Source organism: Leuciscus leuciscus (genome assembly GCF_965113295.1).
Source record: "Leuciscus leuciscus genome assembly, chromosome: 10".
Lineage (NCBI taxonomy): Eukaryota > Metazoa > Chordata > Actinopteri > Cypriniformes > Leuciscidae > Leuciscus > Leuciscus leuciscus.
The window spans coordinates 36,615,968-36,634,768 of NC_138734.1; the positions used below are offsets into that span (position 1 = coordinate 36,615,968).

The window sequence follows — 18,801 nt, forward strand, 5'->3', positions numbered from 1 at the left end:
GATTCAAGGTGTGTTGAATTCTCTCAGCACGGCTTCCCCAAACCAGACAGTGAAAACTAAGTAACAAGCTGTCATAAAAAAGGCTAAGTGTATTTCACAGTATCCATGTCTCAGGTCCCAGACCTCATCTGGCTTAAGGAAGTAATTAAGTCAATTTAATGTTTTTTGAACACTTCTTTTCCACTGGGGTTGAATGCTGTGCACTAAATTACAGTAGCGCTCTCGTTTATGCTTTAAAAGCGAGGACGTTAGGCATAGAAGTTGGCATGAAACGGATGTTGCAAGAGTCTTTTCTTTCCTATTGTGACATATCCGAATGAAACGGCTTCTTGAACAAGAAAAAATGTCAGGCGGGACTTGATTTTGTCCGTCGGGACTGGATGGTTGGGGTTTGCTATTACTGTGATGTCATGTGAGTGACAGGTTGTCCCGCCCTCGCACCAGTAAACACGTCATCAGAGAAGAGAAGAGATGTTGCTGCAAGGGAGGGGAAGATATTTTTATTAAAGATTAGGAGGGGCACATGAATTAAAAAAAATAATGATCTGCACGGATGGATAACTCATTTATAATAAGTACTGCAATATTCCATAAAAACAGGAATTGTCAGATTTGATTTCATGGTGACTTTACTGTACATGTGTGAGAACAGATAGATGATCAAATGGTGACTGCACTTGACATTTACTAAAGACTTCATCGCTCTATTGACTTGAACTTTAAAATACAAATATACTTGGCATTTGTTCAGTGAATTGGATTTGATCCAAAGCACAGAGAATCAATCCAACTGACTTAGCAAGTCTAAATGTGAGTCCACATATTAAACAAGTCCATTCATTGAGCTACACTCTCTCCATTCAAACACTCTTTAGCAATCTTTATCATTCTTTGCCTAATACCTCACTCTCTTTCACTCATCGTTATATTTCCTTTCGTCAACACAAAGAATCAGTGTTATTAAGAGTCTTTTAGCCGTAAAGAGAAACTTGGAAACAAGTGTCAGTACGCTTACATGGACAGCAATATTCTAATATTAAGCCGATTAAGACAATACTCTGATTAAGAAACTACAATGTAAACAGGGATTTCTGATTACCTTAATCCAGCTGAAGTCATATGAGTAAACACAAATCGAATTAAGACATGTGGAGTATTCCTATTTCAATCACATTATCGAAGTGCATTATAGACATGTACACATCTTAAAGGTACAGTACTATTAAAGTCGGGGAATTCTCGCCGCATTTTGTGACAGGACACATACACACACGGCACTGGTCAACCGTTTGACGGCAAACAAGAGAGCGTGGCTTCAGAATTAGTATCCGCTCTCGTCTATTTGCACGTATAGCATGACAAATAATGAATTGCACTTGAAGCTTTCGTAAAATTAAGAATGAAAACACCCTAAACTGTATATGGTACCATAACAAAGACGAACTGTATGTTGACATGGAGGGAAAGTCAGACCTTAATCAGAATATTGTCTTTTTCAGAATAAGGTCAATAATTAGATTACAGTCGTAAAGTAGAGCCACATTTTTTCCTGTGATGTCTGGATTTAGTCCAATTGCAGTATTTGATTTGATTATTGTTCTGCTGGATAATGAGATGATAGTTTTGGTTTACACTCTAGTTGTTCATTGTTTTGTAGCTGAGAAACCAATGAACAACTAAAGAGTATTTTTCTCAGCAAGGTTTTTTTTTTTTTTTGTGCATTCAAATACATATTAACCATGAATAGCTCTGTGAATATGTACTTTAACTGTACTATTCATTTAGTTTCTCCCGCTGTAAGTGTTGCTCTCTTTTGCTTGCATGTTGCTTTGTAGTTCACACGAACACTTTTGTTATTTTTTTTTTTTTTGTAGCTGTCCCCTTTTCCTATCACACAGAGATAAATCTTCCGAGGTACAAACAAATTGGGTCACCTACATTAGGTAACTTCATATTGTCAGACCTTACAAATGGTTTTTAACAACCGTATACCTTTTGTGCATCCCTTTTATTCTCAAACAGTTCAGGAAGATAATGATGAAGAAAGGATGATAGGTCACACTTCATATTAGATGTCCTTAACTACTATGTACTTACATCCAAAAATATGTACAGTTTACTTATTGTGTTCATATTGTATTGCAAAACACTAGCTGCAATTGAGGTGTGATACGGGTAAGGTTAGGCACAGGTTTGGTGGTATGGTTAGGTTTAAGGGTATTTTTAAGGGTAAAAGGTATTAAGGGTCAACAGTGTAATTTTAGATGTGATTACAGAAATGAATTACAGCTGTAATTACATGCAGGTATATATATATTTTTTAATATAAGTACAATTTAAAAACATGTATGTGCACAAATTATTAATTTAAATGTTAGTACATAGTAGTTAAAGGCGCAGTATGCTTCTGTGATAACAATTCTTTGGTTCCTGTCATTCAGTGGTTTTCAACTGGTTTTGCTGAGGATCTGACACTGTACAAAAATATCTTTCTTTAAAATCTAATATGGAAGATTATTAATTCTACCATGCACTTAATAGGCCCAGCAATATGCAAATTTATTAACATGATACCATTTTTTGTCAAAAGTTTGGGGTTAGTAAGATTTTTTTTTTTTTGGGAAAGAAATTAATTTAATTTAATTCCGCAAGGACACATTAAATATATCAAAAGTGACTGTAAAAACTTAAACTGTTATAAAAAATAATCTATTTCAAATAAATGCTGTTCTTATAAAAAAAATATTAATCAGCATAATTGTTTTCAACTGAGATGATAATAAGAAATGCTTCTTGAGCACCAAATCAGTATATTAAAATGATCTCTGAAGGATCACGTGAGTGACACTAAAGTCTGGAATAATATTTAATATTTTATCATTTTTATTCAGATTTTAACAATACAGAACAGCACACCAAAAGCTGTACAAAAACAGACATACACAAAAAAAGTAAAATTAAATAAAATTAATAAACAACCAACCAATTATATCCAATTCTTCCCAGATGTAAGGTAGCCAAGCAGAAAGTATTTACTCTATTTTTAATCAAATTAATCCACACAAACCATGCTTATCCTTGATGCATGTGAAATGCTTTCTCATACAATTTAAAAGCTGATAATCCTATTACTTTTATTTATTTAAATATGCATGATTCTATGGATATAGTTTTGTTATTTGCATTTAACTATTTTTTTTTTAAATTCACAGTCCACAAAATAAGAGCAGATCTGCGGCAACCTATTTTTGGGTCATGAACCTCCAGTTGAGAACCACTACTGGCGATTAATGCTGCAGACACTTTTGCTTTAAGATATAAAACAGCAAGGAAGATTAAATACCAATAGTGCCTCTCGAGCGCTTTGTAAAATACATTACAGTATTGATCGAACATGGCTAATGTTGCTGTTCCTACAATCACTCTCCTCTTTTAATGGCCAAGAATATGCTTCTAGTTCAAAAGAAGGAAACCCCCCCATTGTTCTTATTCTGCTGCAGATGTTTCAGTGGTTGTCCTGTGTGGCTTTTGAGTTTGTTTTGTGATGGTGAAGCATCCTGACAGGTGGAATGCTGTTAGCTGTCAGGAATGAATGAGGCAGCTGGCTCATCCAATTGAGAAGTGATTTAGACCAACAACAGAAGGTGATCACTCTATTGAAGCAGATCAAAATGTGCGCTGTCAATACGTGTTTCAATTATTGGATGTTTGGCACACACACTTCCTCCGTGTCATGCGTGTCCAATCACAAACATGCAGCTCCATGCTTGCTTTTGCAGCCAGTACATTTAACATCCAGATCTGATCACAACGAATTCATGCTTCACGTATTTATTTATTAGGAAAATGAGAAGGTCTGAATGGATCGACTGCTGTAAAATTAACCCGTAGTGAGTAACGCTTCCCAGCACATTCTATTGACTGTGATTTTCCTTTGTTACAAGAGAGTCTTAAGTGGTCCATTTCACATCTGACTGGACAGTGTTATCAGGTTGCTCTCACAGATATAAGCAACTCGCTCAATCTCTCACAAGTTCAATCAAACACATCGGCAATAGACAAACTAGCTTAGTCTTGATTAAAAAAACAAAAAGAAACTTAAAGGTTAAAATGTAATTTGTACTGGTGGTTTTCTAAATGCAATGGAAGGATTCATTGCACCATGTTAAGGGCTGAGGTATCGTGCAATTGCAAACAGCCTATCTATAGAACCTCCTCCTCCTTAGCTTGATTGACATTGAACCCTACAGAGAGACATTTTTTAATTACTTTTATCAGGGTTTTTTTCTAATACATACAGTACTTTACTTTTCTTCAGTCACTATCTTAAAATATTTATGTTACTGTATTTCTGTCATGACAACTCTTGGAGAGATTGACATGGTAATAGAGATGGGCATGGTAATGGCTATGGCAATGTTAATGTATTTGGTCTTGGCAGAATAGATCTGCTACGCTGCTGCTGCAGAGCAAGGACCGAGACTTCTAATGCCAATACATTCACAGACATTGCTGTGAGCATGTAAGACATGAAATAACCCCGTAGCAGATCTATACAGGTGGAGCTGGGGAAGGTGGAGGGTTTCTGAAAGCACGCTACAGACTGCTTACAGCAACACTACCAGTATTTGAATGTTGAGCCGCAGCTCATTGGCCGCTGATGCAACAGCAACCAATCAGCTGTGCTATGTAGATAACGATGTTATCGCAACCAAATTGAGTTAAGGACCTATCAGCCTGCGCCATCTAGAGTTTCATGCCAGAACTTGGTATGTACATTTAATATTAGTTTTAGAGGAGCTTTAGTGAGTCCTAGAGACTGTGATTAGCAGTTGATCAGGTTTTTGGCTAAATAATTCGCAAGTTTAGGTGAATTAAAATGATAATGTGAATTAAAATGATTAATAATTTGTATTAATATACTGTATTTCTCTCTCTCTCTCTCTGTGTGTGTGTGTGTTTCATTTCAGATTTTCCGGAGAGCTGATAAGGATGGTGAGTGTAATCTGCTTCATATCATGTCATGTTAAATCATTAATGTGAATGTGATTCTTAGACTCTGTTCTATTCTTAACATGAAGTCAGACTCAACCCTGTTTACTTTAATACACAATTCCCATCTCTTCAATGTACACTGCTGTTCAAAAGTTTTGTTTCAATAAGATTTCTTTTAATCTCTTGTGCTCACCAAGGCTGCATTTATTTAAGAAAAAACACAGTATACATACAGTATATGCTCTACAGTATTTATAGTAATGCATTAAAAATAGAAATTTGTAAAATAATATTACAATTTAAAATAGCTGTTTTCTGTTTTAATATATTTTAAAATGTAATTTATTCCTGTGATACAAACAGGAGTGTTACTCCAGTCTTCAGTGTCACATGATCCTTCAGAAATCATTCTAATATGCTGATTTGATGCTCAAGAAACATTTCTTATTATTATTAATGTGGAAATAAACATCATTTATTTGAAATGGAAAACTTTTGTAAAATTATAAATGTCTTTACTGTCACTTTTGATAAAAATGTGTTTCCTTGCTGAGTAAAAGTGGTAATTCAAAAGTTAAAAAAATCTTACTGACCCCAGACTTATGGATGGTGGTTTATGATCCACATAATAAAATACAGCTATTATAACTTTACACAACACTGAAGATCTTGACCATCTGTCCGCACGGTACTGACAGCTGAAAAGACAGAACTTGAAGAAACATTCCAGAAAACACAATGGAAATGTGCTGCCTTATGCATAATCTTTTAAATAATTCCCATTTGCGGGGCTTATTAAAAGTTCAGTTGTTTTTGTTCTCAGATGCCTGACCAGTATTATTTCTGCACAGTATTATAACATCATTTCAATGAGATATCATCTGCTAGGAAAATCAATACGTAATGCACCAACTAGTGATTGCATTTGCTAGATGTTCTAAACTAAGTTTTCTATATTACATTGCTAATTAAATTGCTGCAAAAATTCCAGATGTATTTGCTAATTGATTTTAGATTAGTCTCATTATGCAGATTCGCCTCTTTATCCATATTCATACCCTGTGTCCACAAAACAATTATGATTATGAAGAGAGGCCCTGTTACATATTTTGCAATGCTACAATTCATGTACTGTATGAGAAGATTCATATTACATTTCATCCAAGTTGTATTGTAATGCAGTTTTCTATATGATTCCTGATTCCTGATTAGCCTTGAGCTCAGACCGGGTCACATCTGGTCTCAACTTTTGGTTTGAGATTAAATATATATATATATATATACAAAATATTTTTTCTTTGTTTTAGCTTTCTTGAAAAAGGAAAACTCCATGCTGTGAAACTAGTTATTGCACCAGGACTTAAAAGAGAGTCGATACAAATAGCAGAGAGAGAAAACCTGCAACAAACCTTGTTAAAAGGAGTAGTGGCTATTTGATGTGTGATGCTTGTGCCGTTTGTGTTATTTTTAAACCACTCCCAGGGGAGCAGCTTGGTGACAGTTTTAATGAGAGAGAGAGAGAGAGAGAGAGAGAGAGAGAGAGAGAGAGAGAGAGCGAGAGGGTGGGGGAGAAAGAAAAAACAAGAATCGGGACCACAGGAGATGGGTGCCATGTTTTGCTACACTTTGGTTTTCAATCACACAAGGTCTAACGAGAAACAAAGCACAGCAGTCTAATTTGCCTCCAGTGTTTAGAACTTTACTCCTAGGAGTGAAACATTATTATCCTCTTTCTTTTCGAATAGGGCTGCATACATTAAAGGGTTGATTTTCCCCTAAAATAATATTTTGTCCCCATTTACTTAGCCTTATGTAATTTTAAACCAATTCTACCAGTGGCACTACGGGAACCGTTTCACCGTTTGTATCACTCCGCTTGCAGCATTTCTCTCACAGCGAGTGTCATGCCGGATGACCAAATCACCATCATTTTACAAATGCTACTGTTGTTGTGTCACGGAATGTAGTTTTAAGAGTTTTTTTCAAGTGAGAATGTAGTTATTTAGAACTCAGATATGGGACTTATATATAAACATAGTGCACATTTGATAATTTGTTCAGAATTCAGACGTTTTCAAAGATGTGAGCTCCAGACCGTCAGCGGCCGTTCATTGCTCATATACCCGCAGAGAACAGCGTTATCTCGGCCAGTCCTTCGGGAATTTGCCGCTGGCTCTTATGTAGATAGTGTTTATGCATTAGGCAAGGGCAAAGTTTAGTTTCATAACTTTATATTTTTATTAGTGCTGTCAAAACGATTAATCGTGTTTAACCGATTCTAAAAATAAAAGTTTGTGTATATATAAAATGTGTATGGATATTTTTATATTTATATTATGTGTGTGTCTCTGTGTCTCTGTGTGTGTGTATATATATATATATATCACAAACTTATATAAACAAACTTTTAATTTAGAATCAATTCATCGATTTGACGGCACTAATTTTTATTTAACTGAAATCCTGTACTATAACTAGTGCTGCTTTTGTACTGTTGACTGAACTGCTTGCTTGTTTATTTCCTATTGTACAAACTTTTTTATACTTTTATAATGGCTAATATTGTTCATTTAAATATAATTTTTCAATAAGTAATATTTTATATAAATAACATGCCATATTCGGTATTGAGAAAGTTAGTGATTGTGATTTATTTTTGATCAGAAGGCAGCCTTGGTGAAGCTTGGATAAGCTTTTGACCTGCCGTGTAAATGCATAAATAAATACATAATATAAAATCAAAATATAAGTAAAACTACATTTCAAAGTTTGCATAAATATGGTGCGCAAGTAATAACAGTTTTCATTTAAGTTAACTAAATCTTTGAAATACATTGTTTAAGGATTAATTTATCTTACAGGATAAACCTCAATCATATTTTCGAGCAAACAACACACAGTGTCATGCCCCCCCCACTGCATGTCTCTTACTGCAGGAGTGGCAGGAGTGATTGGTTTCATCATGCGTGTGGAGCAGGCAGAGAGAATCATTAACCTCTGTTGTATAGAGGAAATGACATGCTCTTTTGGCCTGAGAGTTTTTATGCAGGCTTGGTCTGGCAGAGTCAGCCTCCTGCTTTTTGTATAAATCTGCAAGGGCTGTTGATATGAGAGCAGAGATGGCAGAGACCTGCGTGACCCATCGCCTTATCTGCATCTGCAGTTCGCCCACCCTGAATAAATCACTCATTTTAAGGGAGAGAAAGAGCGGCATGGGTACCTGTAATAGAAATTTAATTTATTTCAGCTGTTTTAAATTCTGTACTGTTTCTCTGTGCAATGCTTTTCACATTAAAAAGATCTCACATGGACAGAGAGAGCAGAAGTGCTACAGATAAAATGAGGGAGTCATTGGCAGATAAAAGAAACATTTAGGGACCAAATTATTATTTTTCCTCATTGACGAATTACAGAATCACTGTGTGCCGTGATAAAGGGAAGTTTAGCCCTTAAAGGGATAGTTCACCCAAAAATGACTCACTCTCATGTCGCTCCAAAACCGTAAGGTTACGTGCTTGGCTTGCACTGTAACGAAAGGATACAGTGTATGACGAAACCAATTTCCGACTCATTTGAAATGTTTTTGTCGCAGCTAATCTGTGCGTTAGAACGTATAATGGGCGCTTCTCTCCTCTCTAGTACTCTCCCCCTCTCTGCTCTAGATTTGCGGGTTATCACTGGCAGTAAATGAGTGTTTACGTGTGTGCTCACTGAAAATAAACATGCTGACAGCAACCTCCCGCACAGCGTGCAAGCATCAAGGCTTCCCTGCTCTAGATCTTATGAATCATTAAAGTTGTGTAAAAATGTCATGATGGGTAAATAATGTCTCAGGATAGTTCTTAGTCTTGAATATTCCTGGTATTAATCTTGTAGTGTGTTTACTGGACAGTGTACTGCTAAATATTAAAGACTTGAAGGATTTGCAATGAGAATGTGGATTGGTTTTTACTTCAGATGAATGCGTACTTTGTGTACCTTCAGTTTAGTCCTGCAGTCTCATTAATAGTGGAGCTTTTGGACACCACATGTCTGTATCCTCCTGAGGCCAACTCTGAAGCTATCGCCACAAAGAGCAGCAACACATGTTGTCGTCTCTTTGGATCAATATAGATGCACATTGCTTGGTTCTCTTTGATATTTCATCATGATTCACTTGTTTGTGTGGATAAGCAGCTTTGTCCTCATGCAAAACAAGCAGAAAGTGAAGCCACTTTGTCTGATTAAACTTCAGTTACTTCAGTATTATGTCCATTTGCTCCCACCCAGAGCGCTTTGTATTAAATTACATTAACCTTTGTGCTGTATAAACTGCCTCATATATTGGGTAATAACGATGTGCATTTACATAAATTGTAACATATTTTTGATATAAGTTTATGCATGTCCAGGATGATGATGCATCTGCCAGTGTGTTATTATTTAGGGAAATAAAGAGAAACATTTGATAAATTTCATTGTCATTGCACAAAATGTAAAATTATTCTATTTAGCTGAATAAGTAAATAACTGATGGAAGACAAAGCAGAATCCCAGTAAAAGATATTTGTCTGATAGGTAAATACATTTTTATATTTCATCTATTTATTAAATGAATATTTAATTTTCCATATATATATATAAAAAAATTAAAAAAAAGTCATAATACTGTAGAAAATACCATGAGATCAAATTGAAGGATTTCACTCAATAGCCTATAGGTTTTTATGAAAAAAGAAGATGTCTGAAATGTCCATCTAATTAATTTAATTAGTGGATAATAATCACATGAATTACAATAAGCATTAAAAATAATAACAGAGGACAGTTTCTAGTAACTTAGGTTACCAAACGTACTGGTACTAAAAAGGGTAACAGTACCAGCATTTCTGCAGTACTGGTATATACAGCGTGTTTTTACAAGTGTTGAGCATTGTAGCCAATCACAAACATCTGTTTAGCACGTGAACGCAATGGCCTATCAGAGGTGCTAGTCAGTAAGTTAGTCAGAATCTGCTTTTGTTTTGTTGGCTTGCGAATCCTTTCATTATAACCAACAAAGTGTAAACATGATGTAAATAAGAGATTCATTGTACAATTAAGACAGCTTTTTTATTGTAACTTGAGTTTTTGCGAGAGTGCAGAATTCAGTGAACTGGCTCTTCAGAGATTGACAGCCTTAGTGATTATAAAGGACAGGCTCTTCTCTTGCTTTCGGTCTATTGACTGTTGAAATTGTATTTGTATTGGTACCGACTACTGAGTGTTGGTACTGTAATAACCCTACTAGTAACAACATTCCACAAGGGGCCTTGATGGGCCATTTTACCCCAATGGTCTGATTTTATCTTTTCAATTCAAAATAAAAATTTACATTTTTACTCCACTATATAAAGCATGAATGTCCACAAATTCCTCATTAACAAATAGCCAAAAATATTGATATTCAGATGAAATGACAAAATTAAAGATAGTGTATCCATTCATTAAAGGTGTTCAGATGAGTTTTTTTGTGCCATTTATTGTCCTAATCTGGATATTGTCACTGTCACTGTCACTGTTGTAGTACTTTAGAATGTCAAAATCTGTTAAATGAGTGCTTGAGCAGTTCAGTTGTACTCGCTATATGTAGCTGTTTAAGTTCAATGGATATTCCAGGCTTTAGACCATTAGTCATTTACCAAAGCGCACATTATGTTGGCCCGTGGAACAAGAATATATTGTTTGAAGGCTCTTTACACAGCATGTGCTTTAGCCTACAGTGGGCAGGGACATATATTATTTAGCCACCTTTGAGATGGCATTTTGACATGCTGCTAAAATGAGAAATACGTGCATATGCTGATTCAGACTTTGGCAGAGTGGCACATTAAGTCATAGCTCTGAAAAAAACATATATATATTTGGCTGTATCATGCTGTCAATGCTGTGGCATTTCATGCACATAAGAGGTCAAAATCATCTTCTCTTAATGCATAACCCCAACACATAAGCACATACTGTACATATAAACACATTTACTGTAGTTGCCATAGCAAATGGCTGCCTAGAAGCGGTACTGTGAATACCTGACTGAAAACCTGCTTGGACCTAATTACCTCTCTTGATGCTCCAGCGCGTTTTGACTCATAATGTCCTAGACAGTTATTGTCACTCACATTGAAAGACGGAGAACAGGTCTTTATAGTCGTATACATTCCCTGTTTAGGTGTGGAAATCTGTGATGTTTTAGATGGAAAAATTTTACCGACCACAAACGCTAAAGTACAGTAAAATTTAAAACATCACAGATTTCCACACCTAAACAGGGAATGTATACAAGTATAGACCTGTTCTCCGTCTTTCAATGGGAGTGACAATTACTGTCTAGGACATTATGGGTCAAAACGCACTGGAGCATCAAGAGAGGTAATCTCTTCTGGTAAATGTTCCAGAAAGAAGTCTCTTAGGCCTTGTTTACACCTGTGTTTTCGTCAATCTGATTACAAGTGGTCGACGCTGAATACAGATGTAAACAGGTTCTAAAATGATTTGAGCTTGGCCACTTTCGACCACTTAGGTAGTTGAAAACGCATTCGACCGGATTGCTTTTGTGGAGATGCTCATGTGGTCGAATGTGTTCAAACAACCACAAAAGACTGCCTACTCTCTGCCTACTGAACTAATGCGTAAACATTAGGAGGCCAAACGAGATTTCAACTTTGGCTGAAGACCCAAGTTTGGTTTGAAGATGAAAAACAAACCAAGCACTGTGTTGTTCTTTCACCATTCCTGACCTGAAAAAGCCCATGTATTTACCCGCCTATAGACCATCCCCTCGAACAAATCAGGACAGAAGTGTTCGAAAGTGGACATATCTGCTGTTTTAACTGAAAGCAACTTGCACTGACATATCTTAAAATATGTCAGTGGCATTGTTTTGTCTCAAGATTCACACCAGTAATGTTTTTTTGCTAAGGCATGTTTATAAAACCTAATTCAATGCTCTAATTGAGCTAAGGACTAATCCTGGCTTAATCTAAGCCCTGTCTGTGAAACCGGGCCCAAGCGCAATTGGCTTGTCTACTTGTGATCCGATCGACCAAAACACATTTTAATACCGGGTGTAAATGCTTACCATAGCTGCGTTTATCTTAACAAAAATACAGTAAAAACAGTAATATCATGAACTACTATAATTTAAAATAACTGCTTTCTTTTTTAATATATTTTAAAATGCAATTTATTTTTGTGATGGCAAAGCTGAATTTTTAGCTGCATTTACTTCAGTGTCACATGATTCTTCAGAAATCATTCTAATATGTTGATTAGGAGCTCAAGAAACATTTCTTATTATTATCAATGTTGAAAACAGTAATGCGGCTTAATATTTTTGAGGAAAATGTGATACATTTTTTCCTCAGGAACATTTGATCAATAGTTCCAAAGTTCCAAATAGCAGCATTGATTTGAAATAGAAACATACATTTTTTTATTTTACTGTCACTTGATCAGTTTAATGCATCCTTGCTGAATAAAGTACTAAGTCCTTTGAAAATAAAAAATATTAATGACTCCAAATAATATTATCCCATACTAACTTCCCGTCAATAACTGCATGCATCTTTTAAACTGGATTTGGGCCTTACATCCCAGTCTGTAACAGATAAATAGGAAAAAAATGTCATGTGCCAAAGTCTATATAGCATAATTATTCTACTGTAAGACACAGGCAGGTGTAAGCATGGCTAATGCTCTTCAGAGTGGGCACCGTCCCAACACAACTCATTTATGAATGCATTTACAGAACACTAGGAGAACGCCGGCTCTCACATCTTCCTCGGGATGAGCCCTGCTTTGATGGAAGCTGGCCTGAGATCTGAAACCCCTACTATCCCCACTAATTAAAGCCTTACTGGGGCTTCTGGACAGATATCCGCTCTCTGAACTGCAAAAAACAGTCTGATGCCAGCTAACTGCTGCCTTAAAAATGGATCTGGAAGATAAATGAATATCCCGAGCCCATATGCTTCTCTGTGTCCGTCCTCACAGTGGTCAAAAACGGCTCCTGAGAGGCAGCAGTTAGAGAAAGTTTAATTAAAGCACAGAAGAGCATACAAAGCGTCTCTTGCACTGTTGGTTATGAAGGTAGTGCTTTGTACTCCTTGTTTTTAAGTGCATTTTTCAAGATCTGTTTTTGTAATGCATCAAATACTGGCTCTCTCACAAACTACTCAAGCACAAAGCACTGTTGTTAGCGCATTTAAAGTTTTTCTGAAAAGTTCTTGCCTTTTTCGCACATCTGAACGGTGTTGCTAAAGATTTGCCGTAATGCAATGAGGTATTTTTAGAGAAGCTTTAAACATACATCAGACTGCATTCAGAGAAGAACTTTCTTTGCTAAGATTATGCTGTTGCAAAGTGCAACATTAAGTAAAGTCAGCAGGGAATCTTTTTTAAAGTATTTGAAAATGTATTGGGATCCCGCAGGTCTGTTCAAATCACACTGTTCCGTCCCAAGAGACTTTGCCTAATTAAAAATACTTCAGGCCTCCAGCTAAGAGGTGTGGGCTTGTTCCTTTTCTTCCATTGTTTTGCCTTCCATCTCCACCCCATGCTCACTCTTTTTTCCGAACCCGCTAATGCCAAATTTATGTTTGACTAATTAAGTTTGGCTAAAATTGACTTTTTTTTAAAAAGGTATCTGATTAGTTTCCACTCTTCCACGTGTAGATAGAATAAAAGAAACATTGAATATGTGGTAGTGCTTCATTTAAAGTAGATAAGCACATACTGTGTTCTCTGAGTTAGCGATAAGCTGTTGAGGAGGCGGTTGCCGTACTTGTTTCTGTGTGCACTGAGGGTATTTCCCCACATTTCTCCATCTACCCGACCGCGCACTGCCACATCAAAGGAAACACTCTCTTTAATGTGCGAGAAAACGCCGCAGTCACAGGACTGCACTGCAGATAAGGAAGTAGCATGCCAGAATTGTTTTTTAGGGAATCCTAGTGCTTTCAGAGGATGTCCCCAGGCATTATGGGAGAAGGTTGATTGGATCCGAGGCAGTGGAGATTGGTTGATTTTTGATGTTAGCGGAGACTCGTGGGAGTTCACCTGGCTGACCTGGCGGCCCACGCTTTGTGCTAAACTTGGCTGCTTGACAGAGAAAGAATTGATGTGGCATGTCAGTGTTTCTCTTCAAGATGTCTTTGGCTTTTGTTTTGCTGAGCATTAATGGAATATATATATATATATATTTATTTATTTACTTAAAACCACATACTGTATGTAAAGCAAGGCTGAAACCTTCATCAAGCACCTTCATAGAGTATACCCTAGAAAAAAACCTATACCAAAATGTATTTAAAATACATTTGTTTCATACTAAGTATACTACAAATCCATTAATATATTTACTGACATATCGCTTGAGACTTACTGATATAATTAATATAATTAAACTTTATTTGGAGTACTTCTTTATTGCACAGTGCACATTTCTTAATATTACACCTTAAAATGTGTTTAATATCACTAAGGATAGTATGATCTCTGTGTCAAGATATTTAAAGTGTGCCTAAAGTATACTTGCAATAATTCCACTTTAGCACAATCAAATATACTTAAGTATATCTGTAGTTGGACCTCTGCACTATTTCTGGATATTAACAAACAAAACTATTTCTGGAAATTAACTAAACAAAATTAGTTTAGCAGACTTTAAGTATACCCATTTTGTATACCAACAGTACAATTGTAGGCAGGGTATTTATATTAAGTACATAAATGTATTTGTAGTATACTTAGCATAAAATAAATTAATTTCAAATACATTTTAGGATATTTATTTTTTACTAGGGTAGAGGTCGACCGATAGGTGGATTTTACCAATAGCAATAATTGGCCCACACTGCCCGAAAACCGATTAATCAACCGATAGTTTTTAAAATGGATACTTAACTGAATGAACTCGTACTGTATAATGACATTCTTAGCCGATCCTGCAACGGACACAACCCAGATTTCTCGGAATGGATTTTTGCCGTTAATGATTGTTCCAGCAGTTGGTTTTCGGTGCCGATTAATCGGCAAAACCGATCAATCGGTCGACCTCTAGAGAAATGACAGTAATTCTAATGAGGTCTCATTCCATCTCTATTCTCAAAGGCATATATTTGAAACACTGTCCTGTGGAGGATTGCTTGAAAAAAAATGTTTCACTATATGTCTTCTTGACCTATATAGAATCTAAGCTTTAAATTTGTGATATTCATTTTGAGATATGCTAAATTAGCATTTTTAAAGATGAACCTTTTAAAGAGAGCAGAGCTAATCAAAATGTTAAAATAGGGGAAATGAGCATGTAGAAATAAATACCCATGAACCTATACGTATGTATAAGGTTTTACCTTTTAGATGCTGTCAAAATGTGGTGATATTGTTTCAGCGTCCATACAATCATATGTGTGCTAGAATCACAAAGAAGCCTTTTTAGGTGCTTTTTTATTTGATAGTGTAGGCTAACCACTGGGTTCCCCTTTGCTTTGGCCTGTCACAACCAAATAGGACTATTAGTACACAAGCAATGTGCTCACTATGTTGAACTATATTATTAGTGGTCACACACAATATGCACTGTAGCATTTCCGTAGAGTCGTTGCTTTGTCCTGAAAGAATAGTGCTAGAGCACAATGTTAACTGTCACTCTTAGCAGTTGTTTCACAGGGGAGATGCCAGATGTAACGCTGTGCTGCAGCCTGCCAGGAGAACATGTACAGAATGCTGTCAGCATTATCAGTTTGCTCACACAACAGCGGGAGTGAGATGGAGATCCAGTGGGACTCAGATGAACAGAGATGGTGCTCCTTAAGACTCGTGTGCTATCATATGCAATGGTATATCAAAACAAGCACAAAGGGTGCATGTCTTAATTGTTTATGTGCTCCGGGTTCAGAGAGGTATTTGTGGTGCATGGGCATGATGGGAGACCTTTGTTTCTGGGGTCTGGCAGTGGGCTGTGTTGTTGTGGATCTTGCCAAAATTATTTTTGTTTTTGACAGGACAAGATGAAGGAGATTGGGTGAGGGTAAAACCAGGTGACATGATAAGCAGATTTAAAAATTTGCTTTTCAAAGGCTTTGTCAAGACACCATACAAAGATTGTTATAAACCAGTCATTGTCATGATGAATCAGCACTGCATGGAAATTTCAGCGTCAGCATGGACATTTTTTGTCTTTTCAGCAGGGAGCTGTCACATCTTCTGTTCATTATTTATTTATATAATGATATAGTATTTATATTATATTTTGAATTCGATTTTATTTTTATATTATACCGATTGTATCGATTATACATTGTTACACCAGTAGGTGGCGACAGGTGACTATTAAAAATGTATTTGTCATTGAATAATTTATTTAAGAGATTTGTTCAAAAATGCTGATTCATCCAGTAATGAAACAAGTGAAGTCTTTATGAGTGAGTCATTGAATCATTCATTCAAACATTTTTTTTTTTTATATTTTGTCAAAACCTCTAATTTACATATTACTTTATTTAGTTGTCTGTTCAGAATCGTGGGAGATTTCTGATCTCTATTTGAAACAAATAAATCGTGATCTCAATTTATCTCTAACGAAAATGATTTGTAGTTTTAGTTTAATAATAAAAACACTGTTCTGCTGGAGATGTTGTCTTCTCTCCATTCTTTCACTCTTTGTCTCAGATTTGTTCTCTTTCTCTCACGTTGTTTGTAAGGTTTTGGCTGTCAGGTTCCTCAGTGCTTCTCAGTGTCAGGATAATTTACGATGCGCTAGTGCTTGTGTTCATGGTGTAATGAGGTGTTGTACTGCACTCTCCTAAGGGATGCAGGTTTGAGGGTCTTCCTTCCCCCACCTTCCCTAAAGTAAACCTTAAAGGGCACCTATTATGCAAAATTCACTTTTACATGGTGTTTGAACATAAATGTGTGTTGGCAGTGTGTGAGCAAAACCACCCTAGAATGATAAAAATCCACCCAGTGTTTTTTTTACAATCTCAATAAATCATAAGCACGGTCTCAGAATGAGCTGTTCTAAGATTCTATGCAATGTGACATAGAATTGCACAGGCCCCTCCCACGACTGTTGATTGACACTGCAGTTTGAGCATAGACCCGCCCTGAGTGAGCTGGACACAGAGTCCGCCATTGTTTCGACGCTTGAGCAGCTATAGGGACGTCCCGCGTGACGTCACGCCATTTGGAGCAGCCATCTTGACGGAATAGAAAATGCTAAACCGCTGGTGATAATACAGCTCGTCGCGAAATATTCATCTATTTACCAACCTTTGCGGTGATGATTGAAAAATCCTTCCCCGCTGGCGTCCAAATCAAAGAGTTGCTGACCCATCCGGACTCGTGATACCGATAGCCTGCTAAGCTTTTGTATGCTTTTAATGAAGCTCCGGTGTAGCGTGATGGGAAGTGAATAAGGTAGCTGTAAATGTCACCGAACTCAATGTCAGGAAGTTTTTCTACACATTTAATGTCTGTAAAAAGAACTCGTGGTGCTTCATATGGATCTATGATTCCTAATTATTTTATCTTCCTCTTGTATATTTCTTTTTATGATGACATGGCGTGAAGAGTTAGCTGACGGCCGCTGCGCTAATAATAGATAGTGGCCAGTGACCGCGACGCTGAAGTGTGTGAGAACAAATGAATAACATCAGTGCGAACCACGAACATTTATTTATTTTGATTAAATATTAAAATTTTAATCATTCTGTGTCATTTTTCAATGTCAGTCTTTTCACTATTTACATGTTTATGCCCCAAATGCTATAATATTCAAAGTAGTTGACTGTCGTTCTCCTCTACCCTGTGTACATTATTGATTAAATAGCCTAACGTTAGCCTATTCAAAATCGTTACAGGCACCTCGCGAGCATTCATTCATTCAACTATTTTAAAAGACTGGAATGAACACCAGCACACACAAGCAATCTTTTTTATAGTCAATTTAATTAAAAAAATTTAACAACAGGTATGAAATGTCAGAAAGAGAAAAAAAACTTAATGGGAAGACGAGCATAGGACTGCTGCAGCTTAGTGGATAAATATATTTAGCCTATTTATTATTAAGATTGCACAGTTGGAAAGAAAATATATTTATAGGAACATTTCAGCAGGCTCAAGATAATTATACAGTGACCATTATTCATTATTTTAATCAATTCGCAGCCATAAAACGTGATAATCCGCATTCTCGTGTATGTGCGCTTGTGCAATAGTATTCCGTCAAAATGGCTGACACGTGGCTAGGGGTCACGTGACTGGGAGATCCCTATAGACAAGAATGTCTCCTAAGCGATTGAGGTGTGATGTTGTTGGATGTAAGAATGAACATAGCAGTCTTAATTTACTCTCGTTGTTACTCGAGGATGGATCAGTACTGTTTGTGATCCAGCTTACGGTCTCTGGAGCGACAGTCCTAACGTTACTGACCACGGCAGAAATGAAAGTGAGAGCACGCACTTTATGACAGCTCATCGAGTCATTTTACGGATATAAGGTTTACCAGTTTATTTAGCACCCACTGAAAAAGTGTGTTTATATTTGTTTACTGTTAGTTGTAACGAGTGTTTTGTGTACTTCGCTGTGTATGTTGTTGATAATGAAAGGGAAAGAGAGAGTTTATGGATAAGACTGCAATGCTCACTTCTTATACTGTGTTTATTCAGCTCTTGCTGTGATTCTCTGGAGTAAAACTAACGGTTCATCTTTTGTGTGATGTACAATAAACTTCACTGAACTCATCAGTATATTTTGGTCATCATTCGGACAGGGTCTGCTACAGCAGGC

At 36.5% G+C, this 18,801-nt stretch overlaps 1 protein-coding gene across 2 annotated transcripts in view; it reads left to right on the plus strand.

The window, feature by feature from the left end:
- necab2 (N-terminal EF-hand calcium binding protein 2) overlaps positions 1–18,801 on the plus strand; it is a 93,106-nt gene that overhangs the window by 2,433 nt on the left and 71,872 nt on the right. For both annotated transcript variants that reach the window (XM_082182573.1, XM_082182572.1), the window contains exon 2: positions 4,971–4,995. In XM_082182573.1, the coding sequence (XP_082038699.1) occupies positions 4,971–4,995 (25 nt within the window). The remainder of the gene's footprint in view (positions 1–4,970; positions 4,996–18,801) is intronic.